The 18,295-nt window shown below is 34.7% G+C and overlaps 4 protein-coding genes across 5 annotated transcripts; 2 read left to right on the forward strand and 2 right to left on the reverse strand.

The window, feature by feature from the left end:
- The first annotated feature begins 477 nt into the window (after positions 1-477).
- On the forward strand, positions 478-2,527 carry LOC21395086 (protein yippee-like At4g27745). Of its 2 annotated transcripts, none has more exons than XM_024174013.1 (3): positions 478-639; positions 1,574-1,699; positions 2,094-2,527. In XM_024174013.1, exons 2-3 carry the CDS (start codon positions 1,607-1,609, stop codon positions 2,319-2,321), a joined length of 321 nt encoding a protein of 106 aa, XP_024029781.1. In that variant the 5' UTR covers positions 478-639; positions 1,574-1,606; the 3' UTR covers positions 2,322-2,527. The 2 variants fall into 2 exon arrangements, with proteins under 2 accessions (XP_024029781.1, XP_024029780.1); XM_024174012.1 differs by lacking the exon at positions 478-639 and adding an exon at positions 1,151-1,417.
- Positions 2,528-4,923: 2,396 nt separating this feature from the next.
- On the forward strand, positions 4,924-7,248 carry LOC21395087. The gene is made up of 5 exons (XM_024174005.1): positions 4,924-5,349; positions 5,572-5,777; positions 5,871-5,969; positions 6,238-6,311; positions 6,668-7,248. Exons 1-5 carry the CDS (start codon positions 5,052-5,054, stop codon positions 6,891-6,893), a joined length of 903 nt encoding a protein of 300 aa, XP_024029773.1. The 5' UTR covers positions 4,924-5,051; the 3' UTR covers positions 6,894-7,248.
- Positions 7,249-7,289: 41 nt separating this feature from the next.
- LOC21395088 (pentatricopeptide repeat-containing protein At2g13600) lies at positions 7,290-9,968 on the reverse strand. The gene has a single exon (XM_010110925.2). The coding sequence runs from the start codon at positions 9,835-9,837 to the stop codon at positions 7,312-7,314; it is 2,526 nt and encodes an 841-aa protein (XP_010109227.1). The 5' UTR covers positions 9,838-9,968; the 3' UTR covers positions 7,290-7,311.
- Positions 9,969-15,872: 5,904 nt separating this feature from the next.
- On the reverse strand, positions 15,873-18,295 carry LOC21395090 (dof zinc finger protein DOF4.6). Its single transcript, XM_024174010.1, has 2 exons — positions 18,134-18,295; positions 15,873-17,479 (listed from the first exon to the last, which is right to left on the reverse strand). Exons 1-2 carry the CDS (start codon positions 18,158-18,160, stop codon positions 16,415-16,417), a joined length of 1,092 nt encoding a protein of 363 aa, XP_024029778.1. The 5' UTR covers positions 18,161-18,295; the 3' UTR covers positions 15,873-16,414.

The raw sequence follows: 18,295 nt of genomic DNA on the forward strand, positions 1-18,295 counted from the left end.
GCTTAGAAGATTTCGGCATGAAATAACTTTGTTGAAAGGGGAAAAAAAAAAAAATCTATGTTAGGTAACGAACAAAATACGCTATATGTGGATTTTTTTTAGATCGCCGTAATCATGTTTTTTTATTTATTTTTAAATATTTCTTTTGTTTTGATGTTAAATACCTTAATGTATAAAGATTAAAAAAAAGAATAAAAAAGTACATACCTCATAATTCTAAAAGAAAAATTTATTATTGCGTTAAAAAAATATTTCTTACTGAAAAGTAGTCTTTATACACTAGAAAAAGGAATTTATTCTCTTTAATACAATAATAATACATAGGTAAATATGTAACATCAAAGCCTAGTTATTTTTCACCACAAATCTAAAAAACAAAAGAAATTTCCATGTAATTGTGTATAAATTTCATGGCAGTTTAATATAATAACAAATAAAGGTGCTGATTTGCATCACGCACATTGTGCGCGCGTGAGTCTATATGATGAGCTGAAAGTCATCCCCAATTAAAATATTGCAGAAAAATCCTCCCTCAAACCAAAATATTGCAGAAAAATCCTCTCTCTTCTTTCTCTCTCCTCAGTCGTCCAAGTAACCATGACGATGAATACCTACTCGGTTGTCACACTCACTGGTCAGGTAAGTTCTAGGACTCTAGGTCGAGTCTTTGGAAATTTTTGTTATTTTATACGCAGGAACCCAAAAGAAAAAAAAAAAAAAAATATATATATATATATATATATAATCTTGTTTTTAAATTAATATTGTGATTTCTCTATCAAATAAATTTTCAGAATATTTCGTTAAATTCTAGTCATTTAAGTACTAATCTTCTACTAAATATCTCTCACAGTCCAAGGAAAGAATAATAAAAAAGGAATTTCTTGAATTCCCAGTCTAATTGTTAAAAAATTAAATGATCTATTTTTGATTTTACAGCTCAGATCCCCATCCATTGCCCTTAAATAACAAAACTTTAATTAATCTGCTTTGCATTTCCATTTTTTTTTTTAAAATTTCATGCTTTTTTTAATCCGAAGAAGAAATCTTTTTTCCTTTTACTTTAATTAATCTGCTTTGCATTTCCATTTTTTTTTAAAAAAATTCATGCTTTTTTTTAATCCAAAGACGAAATCTTTTTTCCCTTTTTTGTGGGTTTTTATATATTTTTTTATTTATTACTTGTTCTTCTTGATTGATTGATTACTAGTATTATTTGGCTTTTGGTGTTCTTCTCGTTCACTCTTCCATGCCAATCACGTCTCTATCACACCAGTAGAAAAAGCCCATTTTTTTCTTAATTTTGGAATCTTTGCTCATAAATTTAATTCACTTTGGTCCAATCTTGCACGTTAACACCAATTTGTGCTCTTATCTCCTGCTCCCGGCACTTGGGTCATCATTGATCTTGTTGTAGGTAAAGAAATTGATGCTTTTTGTTGTTTTTTTTCATCTCTAATTATTCATGTTTTGGTTTCATCAGATTGTACTGTGACTTGGGTTTCCATTTCTTGACCTGTCTGATTTGATTTTTAATTAAGTTTCCTTTTTCCTCTTTCTGGTTAATTGGCAGTGAGGTGTTTTAAAGCTGAATTTTTGTTAATTAATGGCGGATTTGGTAGGGCCTAGATTATACAGCTGTTGTAATTGCCGGAACCATGTTTCTCTTCATGATGATATTGTCTCCAAAGCTTTTCAGGTAAGACGCACTTATGTTTTACCAAAATTGTAATAAATTTCTTTTTATACTACCAAGTTTGAGTGTGAAGAACTCATGTGATCATTGTTTTGAAAAGTTGAAACGCTTGAAAAACTGTGGTATGCTTCATTGTTTTGGGGATTTTTTAGAAGTTATTTTCAGAAAACTATCAATTTGTGAATATGGTTTCTCTTGCTTTGTGTCAAAATAAGAAGGAAACATAGGATTAAGACCAGAGCTGTTTTAGGCCTGATTTTGTAACTCCATTTTTGTTTTTTCATGTCTGTTATATAGAACTGCGTTCTGGTTATGCATTTTGGATTGAGACTGTGGTAATAGGTAATTGGCTAGAATCTCCGTAACATTCTTTTTCGAAAATTATGTTCCTTCTTAGGGGAGACATGGCCGAGCTTTTCTGTTCTCCCACGCGATGAACATCGTTGTGGGGCCGAAAGAAGACAGACATCTCATGACTGGTCTCCATACGGTTGCTGATATCTCTTGTGCTGATTGCCGTGAGGTGTTGGGGTGGAAGTATGAAAGGGCTTATGAGGCGTCACAGAAGTACAAAGAAGGGAAGTTCATATTTGAGAAGTCCAAAATTGTGAAGGAGAATTGGTAATCAATGTGGTCTCTCTTTATTTTCCTCTCAGTTCTGTTATGTTTTGATGCAAGTTTATCAGTGCTTTGTGCCATTCATCTTGTACAGAAACTTCTCAGCCATTTGAGAATTGTCATTGTTTTTTGCTGTTCATTCTCCTCCATGTTGGAATTGGAAAGTTGTAAATGGAATGATTGTGTTAATGATGTTTTGGAACTTCTCAAGCATGACATTTTCTTGACTGTTTCGGATAGATAAATTTAATAACCTTCTGTTAGAAGCGAATGGCGCCATGTATCAAGAAAAACTAATCACAGCGCAACTAAGTTGGTATCCAGTTAGTGAAAAGATAATTTAGAACTAGATAAGTTTTGGGTTTAGATTTTAAAGTTTTTAGTAATCTGTTTAGTTCTTCTTTCTATTGCCTACTGCATGGGAGTTTGATAGTTACTTTGGATAGGATAAGATTAAGAACCAGTTCCCATTTAATTTTAAGTTAATAAGTTTTGCTCAAATTCGAATATATTTGGATTTCGTAAGTATTCTGTCAAGGAACTTTAGACTTAACATCAGATTGAACTGACCCTTTTATGGAGAAATGGGAAGTTTGATTTTGTTTTTACATTCTTTGCAACAATTTAAGGTGGACAATCTAGAAGCTCTTCATAGAGAAATGTATGCTTGCATTCTGTGTGGTTGTTTTCGTTTATAACCAGAAACGAATAGCGTCTTGTATCATGGAAAACTTGTCACGCCCCAACTAAGTTAGCGCTTCGTACCCAATCGAGAGGAAAAAGATGATTTAGAACTAGATAAGTTTTGGGTTTAGATTTTAAAGTTTTTAGTAATCTGTTTAGTTCTTCTTTCTATTGCCTACTGCATGGGAGTTTGATAGTTACTTTGGATAGGATAAGATTAAGAACCAGTTCCCATTTAATTTTAAGTTAATAAGTTTTGCTCAAATTCGAATATATTTGGATTTCGTAAGTATTCTGTCAAGGAACTTTAGACTTAACATCAGATTGAACTGACCCTTTTATGGAGAAATGGGAAGTTTGATTTTGTTTTTACATTCTTTGCAACAATTTAAGGTGGACAATCTAGAAGCTCTTCATAGAGAAATGTATGCTTACATTCTGTGTTGTTGCTCTTTTATAACAAGAAACGAATAGCGTCTTGTATCATGGAAAACTTGTCACGCCCCAACTAAGTTAGCACTTCGCACCCAATCGAGAGAAAAAATATGATTTAGAACTAGATAAGTTTTGGGGGTTAGATTTTTAAAGTTTTTAGCAATATGTTTATTTCTCCATAGCCTACTGCGTGGGAGCTTGATAGTTGTTTTATGTGGAAAAATAACAAGTTTCCAATAATAGCAAGTTTTGCTCAAACTTACATATATTTACATTTTGGAGGTATGCGGTGAAGAACTCTATACTTTTTCAGCAGATTGAATTTGCTCTATTAGGTTTGAGATTGTTTTTGCTCTATCAAGAAGCTCTTCTAGAGAAATGTTCTATTTAAGAGGTGATTGTGAATATTGCTTTCAATTATTACCTATCTTATTTATTTTGTTAGCACGAAGAATAAGTATAATCTAATGAAGTTTGCCGTCCTTTTTGTACGTCGTCGTATACTGTCTACCGTGTATGTATTAGAACGACATGTCGATTTATGTGGACAAGATAAAAACGACATGTCGTGCTGTCGCTTGTATGAGACAACGAAACACTGTTTCTATATCACAATTTTCACGTCGTCTTGATCCCCAATATAGTTTGTCGTAGAAAAACGAGTGTTATTACTTTAAAAAAAAAAAAAAAGGAACGACACCCTTTATCGCCTTAGAAACATTGCCAACATTCAGAGAGGAAACGACAATAACATGCCAATTCGCCTTAGACAATGTTCTCGTTCAAGCATGAAAAAATTACGTACTTTTTACTTTTAAGTGCCATTTGTTGTTCGTCACAATGTTTTTAGAAACGTCATTGAGTTTCTCGTGTTAAAAAAAAACGTTGTTTAATCTTTCAAACGTCAGTGGTTTCATTTCAGTTACCAAAATGGTATACTTTAAGTATGTAAACGACGTGTCGTTTTTATGTTAACATATACAAAAACATATTATTCCTCTTAAATTTTGTATCATTTGTATGAAAACGACATGTAGTTTCTCGTAAAAGTTGACGTCCTTCACCCGGGGAAACTTCTTGTCGCCTTAACTGTGAATAACATAACAGATCGTCGTTCACAACAAGCAGCAGTCATAATTTGTCGACTGAAGTTGATGTCATTTTACAGAAAAACGACGTACTCTTTTGCCCCTTGAAATATTTTGTACCGTTCTTGAGGACGTCATTTTATGCCGTAAAGGTTAAAACCGATAGATTGTTGTCGTTTTTTAACGTCATTTTATGGACGTCAATTTAGAGATGTATTTGCTAAAATTAAGAGAACTATCAAATTATCAACCACTAAACAATATGGACGGATGCTTAAACTATGAAAGATAAAACAACAAATTATAAAAACGTTTTCAAGACCAAACATACACACACAAAAACAAAAAAAAAAACACAAAAAACAAAAAACAAAAAAAAAAAAGCAAAGAAAGGAAAAAAAAAATAGAGAGAGAAAACGACAACGACAATCATCCATTTGCCGCCGTTTCACCTCCCGACGACAGCTGATTTCTTAAAGTAGAGAGAGAGAAAAAGGAGAGGACTTGACATAGAGGAGAGGAGGGAGAGAATGTACCTGAAGAGGGCACTGTGGGGCGAGGGAATAATACCGGAGAATGCTTGGCCGGAGCCGGAGGCCGAGCCACCGTCGACGGAGGTGGGAGAGCTCGTCAATTCCTTGACCGAACAGAGAGTTTACCGGGAGGTCACTCTCGCTCTCCGCAGCGGTCTCAGGGACGCCCGCGCCGAGTTCTCCTTCCTCCGAGTCCGCGGTGTCAGAACTCTCCTCAAGTTCCTCCGATCCGTTGCCGAGTCCGATTCCACCATTAACTTATTCTCTCAGACTCAGTCCATTCCCGACCTTCAAGGTTTCTCTTTTATCGACAAGAAGAAGATGAAATTTTCAACTTTGTTTTCTTTAATTTCCATTGTCTTCAGGTCATGGAGTTTGTGATTCATCCGCGATTTCGTCTGTTGTGTTTTTCTGAAATTTTGCGCGAAAATTGACAGAAAACAAGTCTTGATTTTGGGATTAGGTTTTGTTTTGTATAAAAATTGCTGATCCAATGCAATTCTTTGCAATTCGACAGTTGTTCCAGTTCTCTTTCAACATTCACTGAAAGAGTCTGAAGACGACATTGTAGCGAACTTGAATCATATCTTCGGCGTGGAGCCCATGAAGATCTCTAGCCCTTCCACTGATGCTGAAGTCTCACTTGCGCTTCGAGTTTTGGAAGGTTGCTGTTTGCTCCACACAGAGAGTACGGTGTTAGCCCATCAGTACAAAGCAATTCAGGTCTTTGAAGCTCAGTTCTTACTATGATTGTTCATTTAGAATTAGTTTTGCATTTTTTTTTCCTGACCAAAGAGAAATCATTGTATTATGAAGGTCTTGATGAACATTTTATCAATTAGGGGAGTACTTGAACAAGGGGCATGCTTAGATGCGTTGATCTCCATTATGTTGGACTCATCAGCCAATCAAATGGTACATTGGATATTACTATTCATCTATTAGTTACTAGCAGATATGAGATATCCTTTAATTTACTCTTGATAGTCTATTTTGATAAGAAAACTTCCCTTTTATTGATAGTTGAATCAAATACAAAGAAAAGAGGATAAAGTATCTTCTAAACAAGCAGAAAAGAAAACTAAAGAGATGAAAAGCTTAAAAAAAAAAAAAGAACATGGGCATTTCGAGTTTTACTAAGCAGATGTAATATGCAAATGTTCTTTTTGTCATCTTTTGTCAGGATTTCGAAGCATGCAACGGTATTGAGGAAGTTGCAGAGCTTATCAGAGACAAACAAGTGGATGAGAATCTCAGGTTTTTTATTTTGTTTCTTTGCCATTTTCTTTCGAGCGGATATTTTATGTTTCTGCTTGCAACATGTTACGTACATCCAACATCATTGTGCAACAACAGTGTATTTGCATTTACAGAAGACACGAAGTAATAGATATTTGCATTTTTAAGAAGAGAAGAAACAATATGACGGGGGCAGTTTTTGAAGTAATGTTTGGTAGTTGATCGCAACATATTTTGTATCAATTCAAGAATTTAAACATAGTTGATCATTTACTCTCTCTGTGCACAATCATTCATTTTTTGAGGCTATGACACACTTCTTTCCAGTTTATTGTAATGATAATTGAGAAGCAACTTTCTCCTCCTATTCTTAGGTTGAAATGTGGAGAGTTCTTGCTGCTTCTCATAGGGCATGTAAATGGACGAGGAAGGCCTCCATTGGCATCCATACAAGAAGACATAAGGCGGCTTTTGGGGGAGAAGTCTGCCTCCTTGATATGGGCAGCTAGTCAGTTTGGCTCAACTCTTGATCCAGAGCAGAGACTAACCGCATTGCACATCCAAGCCCGTCGGGTGCTTGAGTCCTTGGACCTGTACTGAAATCCCTCATGGAAATATTACTACAAAACTGCCGATACCAAAAGGCTACCAATGAAGTCAACCATTAATGACTAGTTCACATACCTGGAGGGGTTCTGATCCCTTATTTGATCAGACCACTCTTAGAAAGATGAAACAAACGCAAATTCTCATAGTTGTAGCTGGGCTCCTACTATTTCTTCATAAATGAGGTGAGGTACTTCTTTCGGTTTGAATAGGGGTCGCTCCTTTTTTTTTTTTTTAAATTGAAGTGGCCGCGATAAAACTAATGGTTATTTTTCATTGCTTTCTAGATAATGCAATTTTGTTCATTTGTTTGTATTTTAGTTTCTAGAATGGCTGATAATTGTGGCAAGAGTCAAGTTGTAGAAACTGTGCGCATATCTTCGCACAAGAGTGTTATACAATAAGTATGTAATCAGAAACTAGTTGTAAACCCTGTTTTCATGTGCATAATCAAATTGTCTAAAGTAGCATAGATCTCATTTGATCTTTCATGACTTTTATCAGAAGCAAGAAACACATGAATATCATCTCTATCTTCAATCCAACTGCACCCCGGACTTTTGTGCATTCCTCTATCCTTCATTAACTGTCTCATTCTAGCTAGCTCATGCCATCTCCCTGTGTAAGCATACAAGTTAGCTAGCAGAACATAGTTCCCGGTATTATTCGGCTCCAACTCTATTAGCCTCTTTGCTGCAATTTCACCTAACTCAACATTACCATGAATAACACAGCCTCCAAGCAAAGCACCCCACAAAACAGAATCTGGTTCCATTGGCAGTTTCTGAGTAAATTCGTAAGCTTCTTTTAGCCGACATGCCCGGCTTAGGAGATCAACAATGCATGTGTAGTGTTTAAGTGTGGGGTTCACATCAAAATAACTCATAAAATCAAAGAATTCACTACCTGCCTCAACCGATCCAGCATGCACACATGAAGAAAGAACAGAAAGGAAAGTCACATGGTCTGGTCTATACCCATCTTCTAACATTTTGCGAAAAAAGGCAATTCCCTCCTCCCCGTGTCCATGCATTGCATAAGCAGTAAGCATGGCATTGTAGGACACTAAATTAGGGTCCGAAATCCTGTTATAAGCCAGAAATGCATGCTTCAAGCTTCCACATTTTGCATACATGTCCACAAGCGCTGCTCCAATGTATACATCTTTGTCATACCCACATCTAATTGAATGCGCATGAACCTGTTTACCTCGTTCAGTTGCTGCTAACCTTGAACAGGCTGGCAAAATAATGCCAACCGTGTATATATCTGGCCGCAAATTTGAACTCTGCATTTCGGAGAACAATTCCATGGCTAGATCAAGATGGTTGTTTTCCACATGACCAGCTATAATACCATTCCAAGTATATACATTCGGCTCAAAGCCATCTTCTCTCATCTTTTTAAGAAATATTGGAATTCTCTCTATTTGATTGCAGCGAGAATAGCCAGATACCAAACTGTTCCATGTAGCAATGTCCCTTTCACTTACTTCATCAAAAGCTCTCTGAGCAACCATTAGGTCTTGGCATCTACAATACATTTCCACCAGAGCTCCACCCACAAAGGTGTTTGATTGCAAATTCCTTACAATGGCATGGGAATGTATCTCCTTTCCTCGTCTCAAACATGCCATATTAGCACAAGCAGTAAGAGCACTTCCTAAAGTAAACGAATCGGGTTCAATCCCCTCCCTCAGTAACTCTTGAAACAAACACAGAGCTTCATCAAACAACCAGTTATCCACATAGCCGGAGATGATCGAGTTCCAGGAAATCACATCCTTCTCAATACCCATCAACTGCATATGATCAAACAATGCCTTGGCTTTGGATACATCGCCGTTGTCACAATACCCGACAATCATCGTATTACAAGACACCGCATTTTTCAAAGAGAAGTTTGAAAATATTGCTGAAGCACTCCTCATATCAGCACACCTTCTGTACATGTCAACCAATCCATTAACAAGAAAATGGTTCGACAAAAACCCGTGTCTGGTAATATGGCCATGGATTTCTTTGCCAAGGTTTAGCCTTTTTAGCCTAGCACAGGACGGAAGAACACTCGCCAAGGTTCGAGCATTTGGTCCAAACCCTGCCGCTTGCATTTTAAACAGCAGCTCTATAGCTTCCTCATCATAGCCATTCTGCGAGAAGCCTCCAACAACAGCGCTCCAAGAAACAAGATTAGGCGATGGCTTATCAGGCGATGGCTTATCGGAATTCATCCCATCCAAAAAGTCCAATGCCTCATACACCATTCCATTGGCAGCACAGGCCGTAACAATAGAATTCCATGAAACACAATCCTTCTCTGGCATCTTCTCCAAAACTTTCTTCGCGTCCTCTAAGCTCCCACATTTTCCATACATATCTATTAGAGCGTTACCGACATATAAATTCGTGATAAACCGAGACTTCACAACAATCCCATGAAGTTGTCTTCCCAATTCCAGCGCCCTGAGTCCGCTGCAAATCTTGAAAACAACCGGAAACACGAAAAATTCCAACCCAACATCTTCCAATTGCAATTCCATAAAGTGAAAAAGAGCTTCTTCATAAAGGCCACAATCAACGTAGACACTGAGAATAGCAGTCCAAGCATACAAGTTTCTCAGAGGCATTTTCTCGAACACAAGAGCGGCATCCTCCAAACGGCCGCATTTTGCATACATCTGGAGCAGCTTGGTCTCCACAAACTCGTGCCCACAGAAGCCGGTTTTGACAGTGTGGGCATGAACCTGTTTTCCCAAATCTGGGCATCGACAGGATTCGAATATGGAAGCGTAAGAGCTTGAATTTACTGCTCTTTGAAAGGAAAGATTGGTGGGCTTATGAGACTGAATCTTGTAATCATGATTCAATTTCAACGGTGGTGATGGTGCTGAATGTGTGATGACTTCCACAAGTTGAGCAGACATTTGAGCTGTGCCCATGAACTTGCATGGAAGTGAGAATTTTTTCCACGAACACAATTTCTTTTTTTTTTTTTTTCTTCCCTCCTCTTGTAGAGAGTACTTGAGTCACTGAATTGGGGCCTGAAATTTGGGCTTAAAAAAAAATTACATATTCTACTTTCTTTTAAATATCTGATTTACTAAAATTATTTATTTTAAAAAAATTTACTCTTTAACTAATTTTACTTTAAAAAGTAGAAATATATAAATTAATATTAAAAAGTAAAACTAAAAAGAGACGTATTTTTTAAAATTTATCCTAAAAGAATGACTATCTATTAGGGTGCGTTTGGTTATAGTGACGGAATTGTAATGGGAATGGTAATGGGAATGGAATTGGAATGCGCTGAAATCATAAACTGATTCCATTGTTTGATTGGAAATATGGAATCAACATCTGAATGAGGATTATGCTGTTTGGTTGATAATAGAATGGAATTGAAAAAATTGTATTTCGACAAAAATACCCTTGATTAATAATCCTAAATAATTTAATATTTTAATTAATTAAAATAGTAAAAACATAATTTAATTATTGAAAAAAACTTTTTATTTGAAAGATAGTAATTTAAAAACTATATTTTAATTGTAAAAAAAATAATATTTGATATTTTTATGTAATAATAAATTATCAGAAGCTTAAATATGATAACTTTTGACATCTACCATTATATGTTCTGTGAAAAATATAATTTTAACCCCTGTCAATATAATTTTTATGCAATATTGTCACACTATAGTTTCTTAATAATTAATGCATACATAAATTTTTTAAAAAAATCAACATCTCATCCCTTGTAAATAATATCACTAAGTCATAACATAATATCACTTATAGTCAATAAAAATAAGCATAAAATCAACATCCACTTATGCCTGCAATCCTACCGTGGTAAAACAAAAAAAAAAGTGAAAATGAAGATAGTATACTTATGCCTGCAACATCCTACCGTGGCAAGTAAAGCATGAAAAACATGTTTTGAACTTGCCACACTTATGCCTGCAACATCCACGATTATATATATATATATATATATAATCAATTGAACTACATATATACAATTGAGTGTATACAATAACGTTGGAACAATAAAATTGAGAATTCAATTATCAAATTTCTCTCCTTTTGGACTACACAAAACCGAAATTGGGTGCAACAAATTCAGATAAATAATTAAATTCAGATTTTGCCCAAGTTATGAATCTCCATATGAGTTGGTATAAAAATGTTAGGGGCCCTTGCAGTATTCTTTCTGCATTTGATAGCTCCAGTAACTAAGCAGCACAATTTAAAATCTCAAATTTTATGTTGGGATCAAACTACATAAATATATATACACACACACAGAGGCTTTAAGGCTCCACTAATCCAAATACATCACTAATAAACTAGAAATAAAACAATCTTATTCAAAATCATCAGCAAATTCCCAGATCATTGCCACTTCAATCAATTGTTAGAAAATAAACATCAATTAATAACAATCTGATATAATTGGTTAACCTAGCTAATCCGCATAAGAGATCAAAAATTCAAAACCGGAAAACTAATCGTCTAATCTTCAATTACCAAACGGAAAATTCCAAAATGAGATCAGATCTAAGCGAAAAAACACTTATTACACCAGGGGACGCCGAGTGATCCGAAATCGGATTCGAGAGCGTCGAAGTTGAAGAAACCGGATCGGTAAACGGGGTCGTGAGGAGAGACGCAGACGAAGGTCCGGGAGTGGAAGACTAGAGGTGAACGGAATCGGTAAACGGGGTCGTGATGAGAATGAGGGCGAGAGAGAGAGCGCAGGGCCAGAGAGGACCCAATCGGGCAAAGTAGAAGGTGAGGCGAGTGGTGAAGAAGGAGAAAGGGTGGCTGACCTGACCTTGCCGGAAATAGAGGGGCCGGTGAAGCTACAACCGGATCTAAGGAAATCGAAATACGAGGACGAGATTGAACGAGCCAAATAGAGTGGAGGAAGGCCGAAAAGGAAGGGTTCCGGCGAGACTCGATCGGCGGAAGAACGGCTCGGGTTGCGACGGCGATGGGAGCTCGGGTGGTCACGACGGCGATCGGAGCTTGGATGGGCGCGACGGCGATGGGAGCCCTAGGTTTCTCTCTTCTCCCTTGAGCCTTGGGAGCCTCGGGGACAATACGGAGAAAATGATAAAATGGGCTGAATGGAAAAGCCATTCCACATGAATGGCCATTCACTCAAAATGAGTGAATGGGCTTTCCTACGGAAAGCCCTTTCTAACCCAAAAAATGAAAGCAAACAATGAAATTTGATGGAATGACTTTTCCTTTCTATTCCATTCCCTCCGACCAAACATACCCTTAGTGTTTACAGTGTCAGGGTTGAAAGGCATGGGTTAACGGGATACAATCGTATTTTGACTTCAAGTAGTGGCAAAGATAATAGGCATGGATATTGGGGCGATTTCATAAATACATGTCCAAGTTTAAATTTTTTATATAATTTATTCTTTTTTTTTTTTTTTGAAAATTTAGTTTTGTAGTAGGGACGTTTCTTATCTTCTGAATGTTTGAAACATTTTTTTTAAGAAATAACTTATTAAAGATAATTCTGTGTCTTTTTTTTTTTTTCCAAAATGCACAAGGGATAAATTTGTAATAAGATTTTTAAATCGAAAAAGAAACCTTTACGGTTTTTAAACATTGAATGATAAAATGAGAAAAAATCAAAACATTGTTTATTATAGTCTGTTTATTTCGTTAATTTGAGTTAAAAACTTGAGTTAAAAATAAATCAATTTATGTGAGAGAAAAAGTGTAACATAAAAAATTAAACTTAAATTTTTATGAAAGAAAATATTATAATAAAAATTTAAATTATGATTCGAACTAACGAAATGAATGAGACGTATATTTTGTTAAGATATAAATAATATATATGTTAAGATGTGATGTGACATTACTCGTTTTATACGTTCATTTACAAATTTTTGTAAGAATTTCTTCCTTTCTTGTCATGGAATTGGAAAGCAATAACGCTCTCTCGTGACGTAAGTAAAACTTTCTTCACTCCTTTTTTTGTCGTTGAGCCGCCTTTGTGGCTATTGAGTATTGGGTATAGCCTTGTATTTTCCATCCCGATGAAATCAACGATTTGAGCTTCATACGATTCTATATAAAACTTAGGCCGTGTTGATTTCGTTGATTCGAGTTTAGAATTTAAATTTTGTTACAGTAAAAAATTCTCATAAACAGTCACATTTAATTTTTTTACTATAGTAAAAAATTCTCACATAAAATCACATCTTAATTCGAATTAAAAATTTGAATCAGTGAACTAAACAGGCCCTTACACACATTTACATCATGAATGACGGGTAAAATATTTCCATACTGTTGGTAAAATTTGCTGTACGTTTTGGTCCATTAGGAAAAAAAAAAATGGTGAATTTATTTACAGAAACTTCTTAACTTTTGTTGTTGTTGAAAATACTAATTTATTGACCATATCACTTAGTATAACAAATTATATAAATAAAAGTTATGGACGTGTTTAAAACTCGTTTTAAAATGATTTTATTTTTTTGTATAAAAATGAAAATGAAAACGTTTTTAATCTCAAACATAAATTATTTTTAAAATTGCGTTTGATAGTTTTATCAATAGATTGTTTTTAGTGTAAAAAAAACCCATTAATATCTCTCTTTCTCTTTGCTCCAGAGATGAGAAAATGAAAATAAAAAATGAAAAAAAGATTAAAAGTCGTTTTTCATTTTTCTCTCATTTTAAACTAAATTTAAAAATCATTTTCATTTCCGTTTTTTGTCTTTATTACGCCAAATGGAACGTTTTTATTTTTTTTTTTCTCGAAAACGTAAAAAATAAAAGTGAGATCAATTCTAAACACGAGATATATATCGTGCTAGGGTGCATGGTATAACCAAGCTAGATCAACCTTATTTGCCATTTCAACGAATCAAATGGGTCGTTTTTTTTTTTTTTTTTTTTCAACAAAGCATTGATTTTCCTTATATTTCATGGATATTCCTTTTCGGCTTTTCCCTATTTTCACGGGCTCTCTAATGTCTTATTTGGCAATAATTCCAATAACATCATGATCGAGAAAAGAAGGGAGTCAATGAATGCCAATTAACATCTCCAGATATGGCTTTCCAAAATTTTGGCCATTTTATGTACATGACCTTTAATTATCAAGCAGCTGGGTATGAATCCTAATGAAGGTGATGATCGTCGTAGACATAATGGTATAGTTGTTAAGTATATTTTACATGCAATGAAGCAAGCTACTCTTATCAATTTTCAAGCTAAAAACGACACAAGAAAAATAAATAAATAGTTGTAAACTATCCTTTTTATAATTGATATTTTTATTATTGACCTCTTTAATTGTAACTATTCTTTAAAAAAAAATCAACTTCTATAATTTTAAGCAAAAGGGACAAATACTAAATTAAGGGGACAATATTGATTTTACATTGAATTTTAAGGTTCAAGAAATTTCAACCAGCATTTGGTTAATGGATTCGTGCCACGGTTCGGATCATAATTCGTGATTCGTTCAGTATTTTTTCTCATAAAAAATACACATAAATCGAGAATAATTTTATAAACTAAATATACACTCAGTATTTTTGACTATAAATTTTTACTTTTTTTTTTTCCTTTTCTTTTTGCCACTCCAAGTCACAACAATCCCAAATAGTCACCACCATTATAGAGTTTCGAAATCTTCGGCGTTATAATTCAAGCCATTGACAATTTGACGTTATCCAGAAAATTAAAATAATAAATAAAAATAAAACTATTGACAAATTTGTATGTGCTGAAGAAAAGTGAGCCCAAGAGAGGCTAAACTGATCCGGCAAAGAAAATAAAGTGACTTTGGTGACACCAATTACCCTATAGGAATTTTAATCCCTAGGCCTAGCTAGCTAGTGCTAAACAGCTTAGATACAAAATAAATCTAAGGATGTGGTCATAAAATAATAAATTATTGCAGATCATAGTCTAGATATTTGAGGATTTGGCAAAGTGGAGTAGATTATCATTCTACTACACGGTTACCGAGGAGAATGTTTGTGTGGGTCCCACTCTAAAGGGCTAATAAAGAAAAGAATGCCCACTATAAAGGTAAAGCTTTCTTTTGGCTTTACAAAAAAAAAAAAAAAAAAAAAAAAAAAAAAAAAAAAAAAAAAGGAAACGAGAGAAGAATATGGAGCCTTTATATTGGAGATCGGTGAATAATCATTGAAGGAAATGGTGCATATTGCGGTGACTGATGATCAGCCCTTCAAAGGTGAGTGCTCTCATAAAAAGAAATCATCACAAGGCGAGCAATATAATTAGCTAAAAGCAATCCAGGTTTGCGGCAGAGATTATGGAATTTGCTTGCTTCTAGATCATTTTTATCAAGATATTAATATTAATCTAGATTTAAATTGAAATAAAATAAAAAAATGAAAGGTGGAAAAAAAAAAACAACGAAGAAGAAGAAGAAGAAGAAGAAGAAATTGTGGCTGATGGGTCATCACTTATACCTAACTTGTGAACACACTATATATATATATATACATATATATACACACACACACTCTTCATTGGCTTAACAATCCTATTTATGTAAATGTATTGCTTTAGTGGATGGAAGAATCTGAAAGATTAAGATGATGGTGCTAAAAAGACCCGACATTAATTCTGACCCGTAGGCAACCAAAAAGAGAAAAGAAAAAAAGGGGATGCAACTTTTTGTTATAAAAGGACTGAAAGCCATTATTCCCCATTAATATTAATTCATCCCCTTTAAAGCTCCAAATGAGGTAATTAACCATCTTAATTAATTATAATCCTCTAGAATAATCAAGCCACACAGATCCCACTTCTACTAATCTTTAAAAAAAAACAAAAAAAAAACAAAAAAACATATTATAAGCTATCTGTTCAAACTGATCATACATGATGTATATGATATAAAACATAATAATTAGCAACCCTTGCTAAAGCATGAACAATGAATACATATATATATATATATGTATATAATTATTTAGTACACGAACTCATAAAGAAGTAGTAGTACATTAAAAGTCTCAAACTATTGCTAGCTGTGGCAGATCATGAAAGGCATGATGATCAGAAGGCCATGGGTGCATTATCTTCTTGACGATGATCCTGATGAAGCCTTAAAAAGGAGAAATATGAGATGAAAGACTTGCTTGGTGGCCTTTTTTTGTTTTTTGTTTTCTTTTTCTACCTTTACGAATACAGCACTGCACCACACCCTTGAAGCTGACCTAAAATATAGCTTCAAAACATCCCACATTGATTTAAAACACCAAAAGAAACACTAAAAGAAGAAAAAAGGTTAAAAGAAAAATAAATAAATAAAATAGATATTTTTTCAAAGAAAAAAAGTACAAAAAGCGAGAAAGAACCCAAATGTACCCTAATCTGTTAGTAATTTGATGAGCATCAAGCCACGCACTAAAGAAAAATAAAATCATGAAACAATTAAAAATCTCCACCTTCATGTCCAAAATGTTACGTCTGTTTTTTTTTTTTCCTGTTTATTTACCACGAACCTCCATGACCTAACATTCCATTCCAATTATACCCGTTGGAAATATCTCCTTGCCCTTTGATATTCAGCTCAAACTGATGATGTTGATGTTGATGATGATCATGATCATGATCATGAGTATTCGTAGTTGTGGTAGTACTGGAAACTTGCTTCAAATCCTGATCATCAGTACTAGGAAACAAGAGCCTCACACCAGTAGTACTACTCTCTTGAACCCCATGGAGATTCCCATCTTGATGATCATCCATATTGTAACCATGATGATGATGATGATGATGATGATCAAGACCAAAACTAAGGGAAGGCTTGAATTCTTGAGCCAAATTAGGAAACCCAGTTGAGAACATTGTGTTGGAGTTATGATGATCTGGATTATTAACCGGCATCGACATGAATGAACCGATCAAGCCGCTGCCATGATCCCTTGAAGCTGCCGTCTTGAGAAGCTCCATAGTAGTGCTAGGGTTTTGGGTGTGGCTGATCTTGTTATGATCAATACGGGTGGTACTATTGTATGGAAGTTCCACAAATGATGTAGAGATACTGTTGTGATGATGATGATGATGATGATCATGATGACTACTTGTTGGTGGATAAGCTAGGTTGAGATCTTGGGCATGGTGGATTTTAGGGTTCTGATCAGGTGGGAAATTTAAGCTTGGTGGTGGTATTATGTGATGATGATCAACATTGAGTTTCTTTGGAGCTGAAGATATTGGTAACAAAGAGTTAGATGAAGAAGAAGTTATTGTTGTTGATGATGATGATCTCTTGTTCTTCCTTGAGCCACCACCCACAGGAACATTTCTGAGGGACCCACCTTCAGTCCAATACCTTCTACAAGTCTTGCAGAAGTATCTAGGCTGAGTCAAACTGTAATTGTTGTAGTAGCAGAATTTGGTGTTGGTTGAGTTACACCTTGGACAGTTCAAAGCTTGATCCTTTTGAGGCCTTGCTCTTGATCTTTGATCTAACATATTATTAGAATTATTATTATTATTATTATTAGCCTGCTTTGAAGTACTTGCCTCCATGGGTTTAACCACTCCAATACCCTGAAAAAGATTAAAAAAAAAATTTGAGGAAAAGGCCATAACTTAATGGAAAAGTATTTGTCATACAAGAACAAAGATGGAGAAAGAAAGTTAAAAGGAAACAAACAAGAAGAGAACAAGATAACAAAGAAAACAAGGAAGGTGCTTTACACTTGTGAGGGTTACAACATCAACAATAACAACAACAACAAAAACAACTAGCTTTTTCAGCTGGGTGCTTTTTATCAGATGATATGAAAAAGAAGGGAGAGAGAAAATAAAAAAGAAAGGAAAAAAGGAAAAGAAAAAGAAAAGAAAAGGGAAAGAAAAAGTGCAGTACTACTTTCAACTTTCAAGATAAAATGGAAGAGATTTTGGAATGACCAACAAAAATTCAGATAATATTTAGTGGGGGGTTGAGCTGATAAGCAAACATCATCATCTTTTTGAAAGAAAAAGTAAAACTACTACCTTTTTAGAGCTAGCAAGAAACCAAAGAAGAAAATTCTCAAAAGCACAAAGTTAATCAAATTATACTATATATTTTTTTTTTTTCCAAAATATCAGCTTTTGCCCCTAATTAAAAACAAGATCATCAAGATTGATGTTTTCATGCAGTTCATGAAGAAGAAAATTATAAAAAGAAAACAAATTAAAGGTCCGACGTTTAATTACCTGAGGCCAGTGAGCCGTACTATCCATGGATTAAGACGGAAACAAAAAAGGAGAGGAAAAAGAAAAAAGTTATGCAGTCTTGAGAGAGAGAGAGAGAGAGAGGAAAACCACCCACTTTTCTAGCTAGATGGTCTTAAAGCAATAGCTGGATCACTAGAGAGA

Source organism: Morus notabilis, unplaced genomic scaffold, assembly GCF_000414095.1.
Source record: "Morus notabilis unplaced genomic scaffold, ASM41409v2 Scaffold879, whole genome shotgun sequence".
Lineage (NCBI taxonomy): Eukaryota > Viridiplantae > Streptophyta > Magnoliopsida > Rosales > Moraceae > Morus > Morus notabilis.

Coding starts and splice junctions, on each gene's coding strand:
- LOC21395088 (XM_010110925.2), bottom strand. CDS start 9,837: ATGGGCACAGCTCAAATGTCTGCTCAACTTGTGGAAGTCATCACACAT.
- LOC21395090 (XM_024174010.1), bottom strand. CDS start 18,160: ATGGATAGTACGGCTCACTGGCCTCAG. Junction 17,480..18,133: donor GTACGGCTCACTGGCCTCAG/GTAATTAAACGT, acceptor AATCTTTTTCAG/GGTATTGGAGTGGTTAAACC.
- LOC21395086 (XM_024174013.1), top strand. CDS start 1,607: ATGGCGGATTTGGTAGGGCCTAGATTATACAGCTGTTGTAATTGCCGG. Junction 1,700..2,093: donor TTGTCTCCAAAGCTTTTCAG/GTAAGACGCACT, acceptor GTTCCTTCTTAG/GGGAGACATGGCCGAGCTTT.
- LOC21395087 (XM_024174005.1), top strand. CDS start 5,052: ATGTACCTGAAGAGGGCACTGTGGGGCGAGGGAATAATACCGGAGAAT. Junction 5,350..5,571: donor GTCCATTCCCGACCTTCAAG/GTTTCTCTTTTA, acceptor GCAATTCGACAG/TTGTTCCAGTTCTCTTTCAA. Junction 6,312..6,667: donor CAAGTGGATGAGAATCTCAG/GTTTTTTATTTT, acceptor TCCTATTCTTAG/GTTGAAATGTGGAGAGTTCT.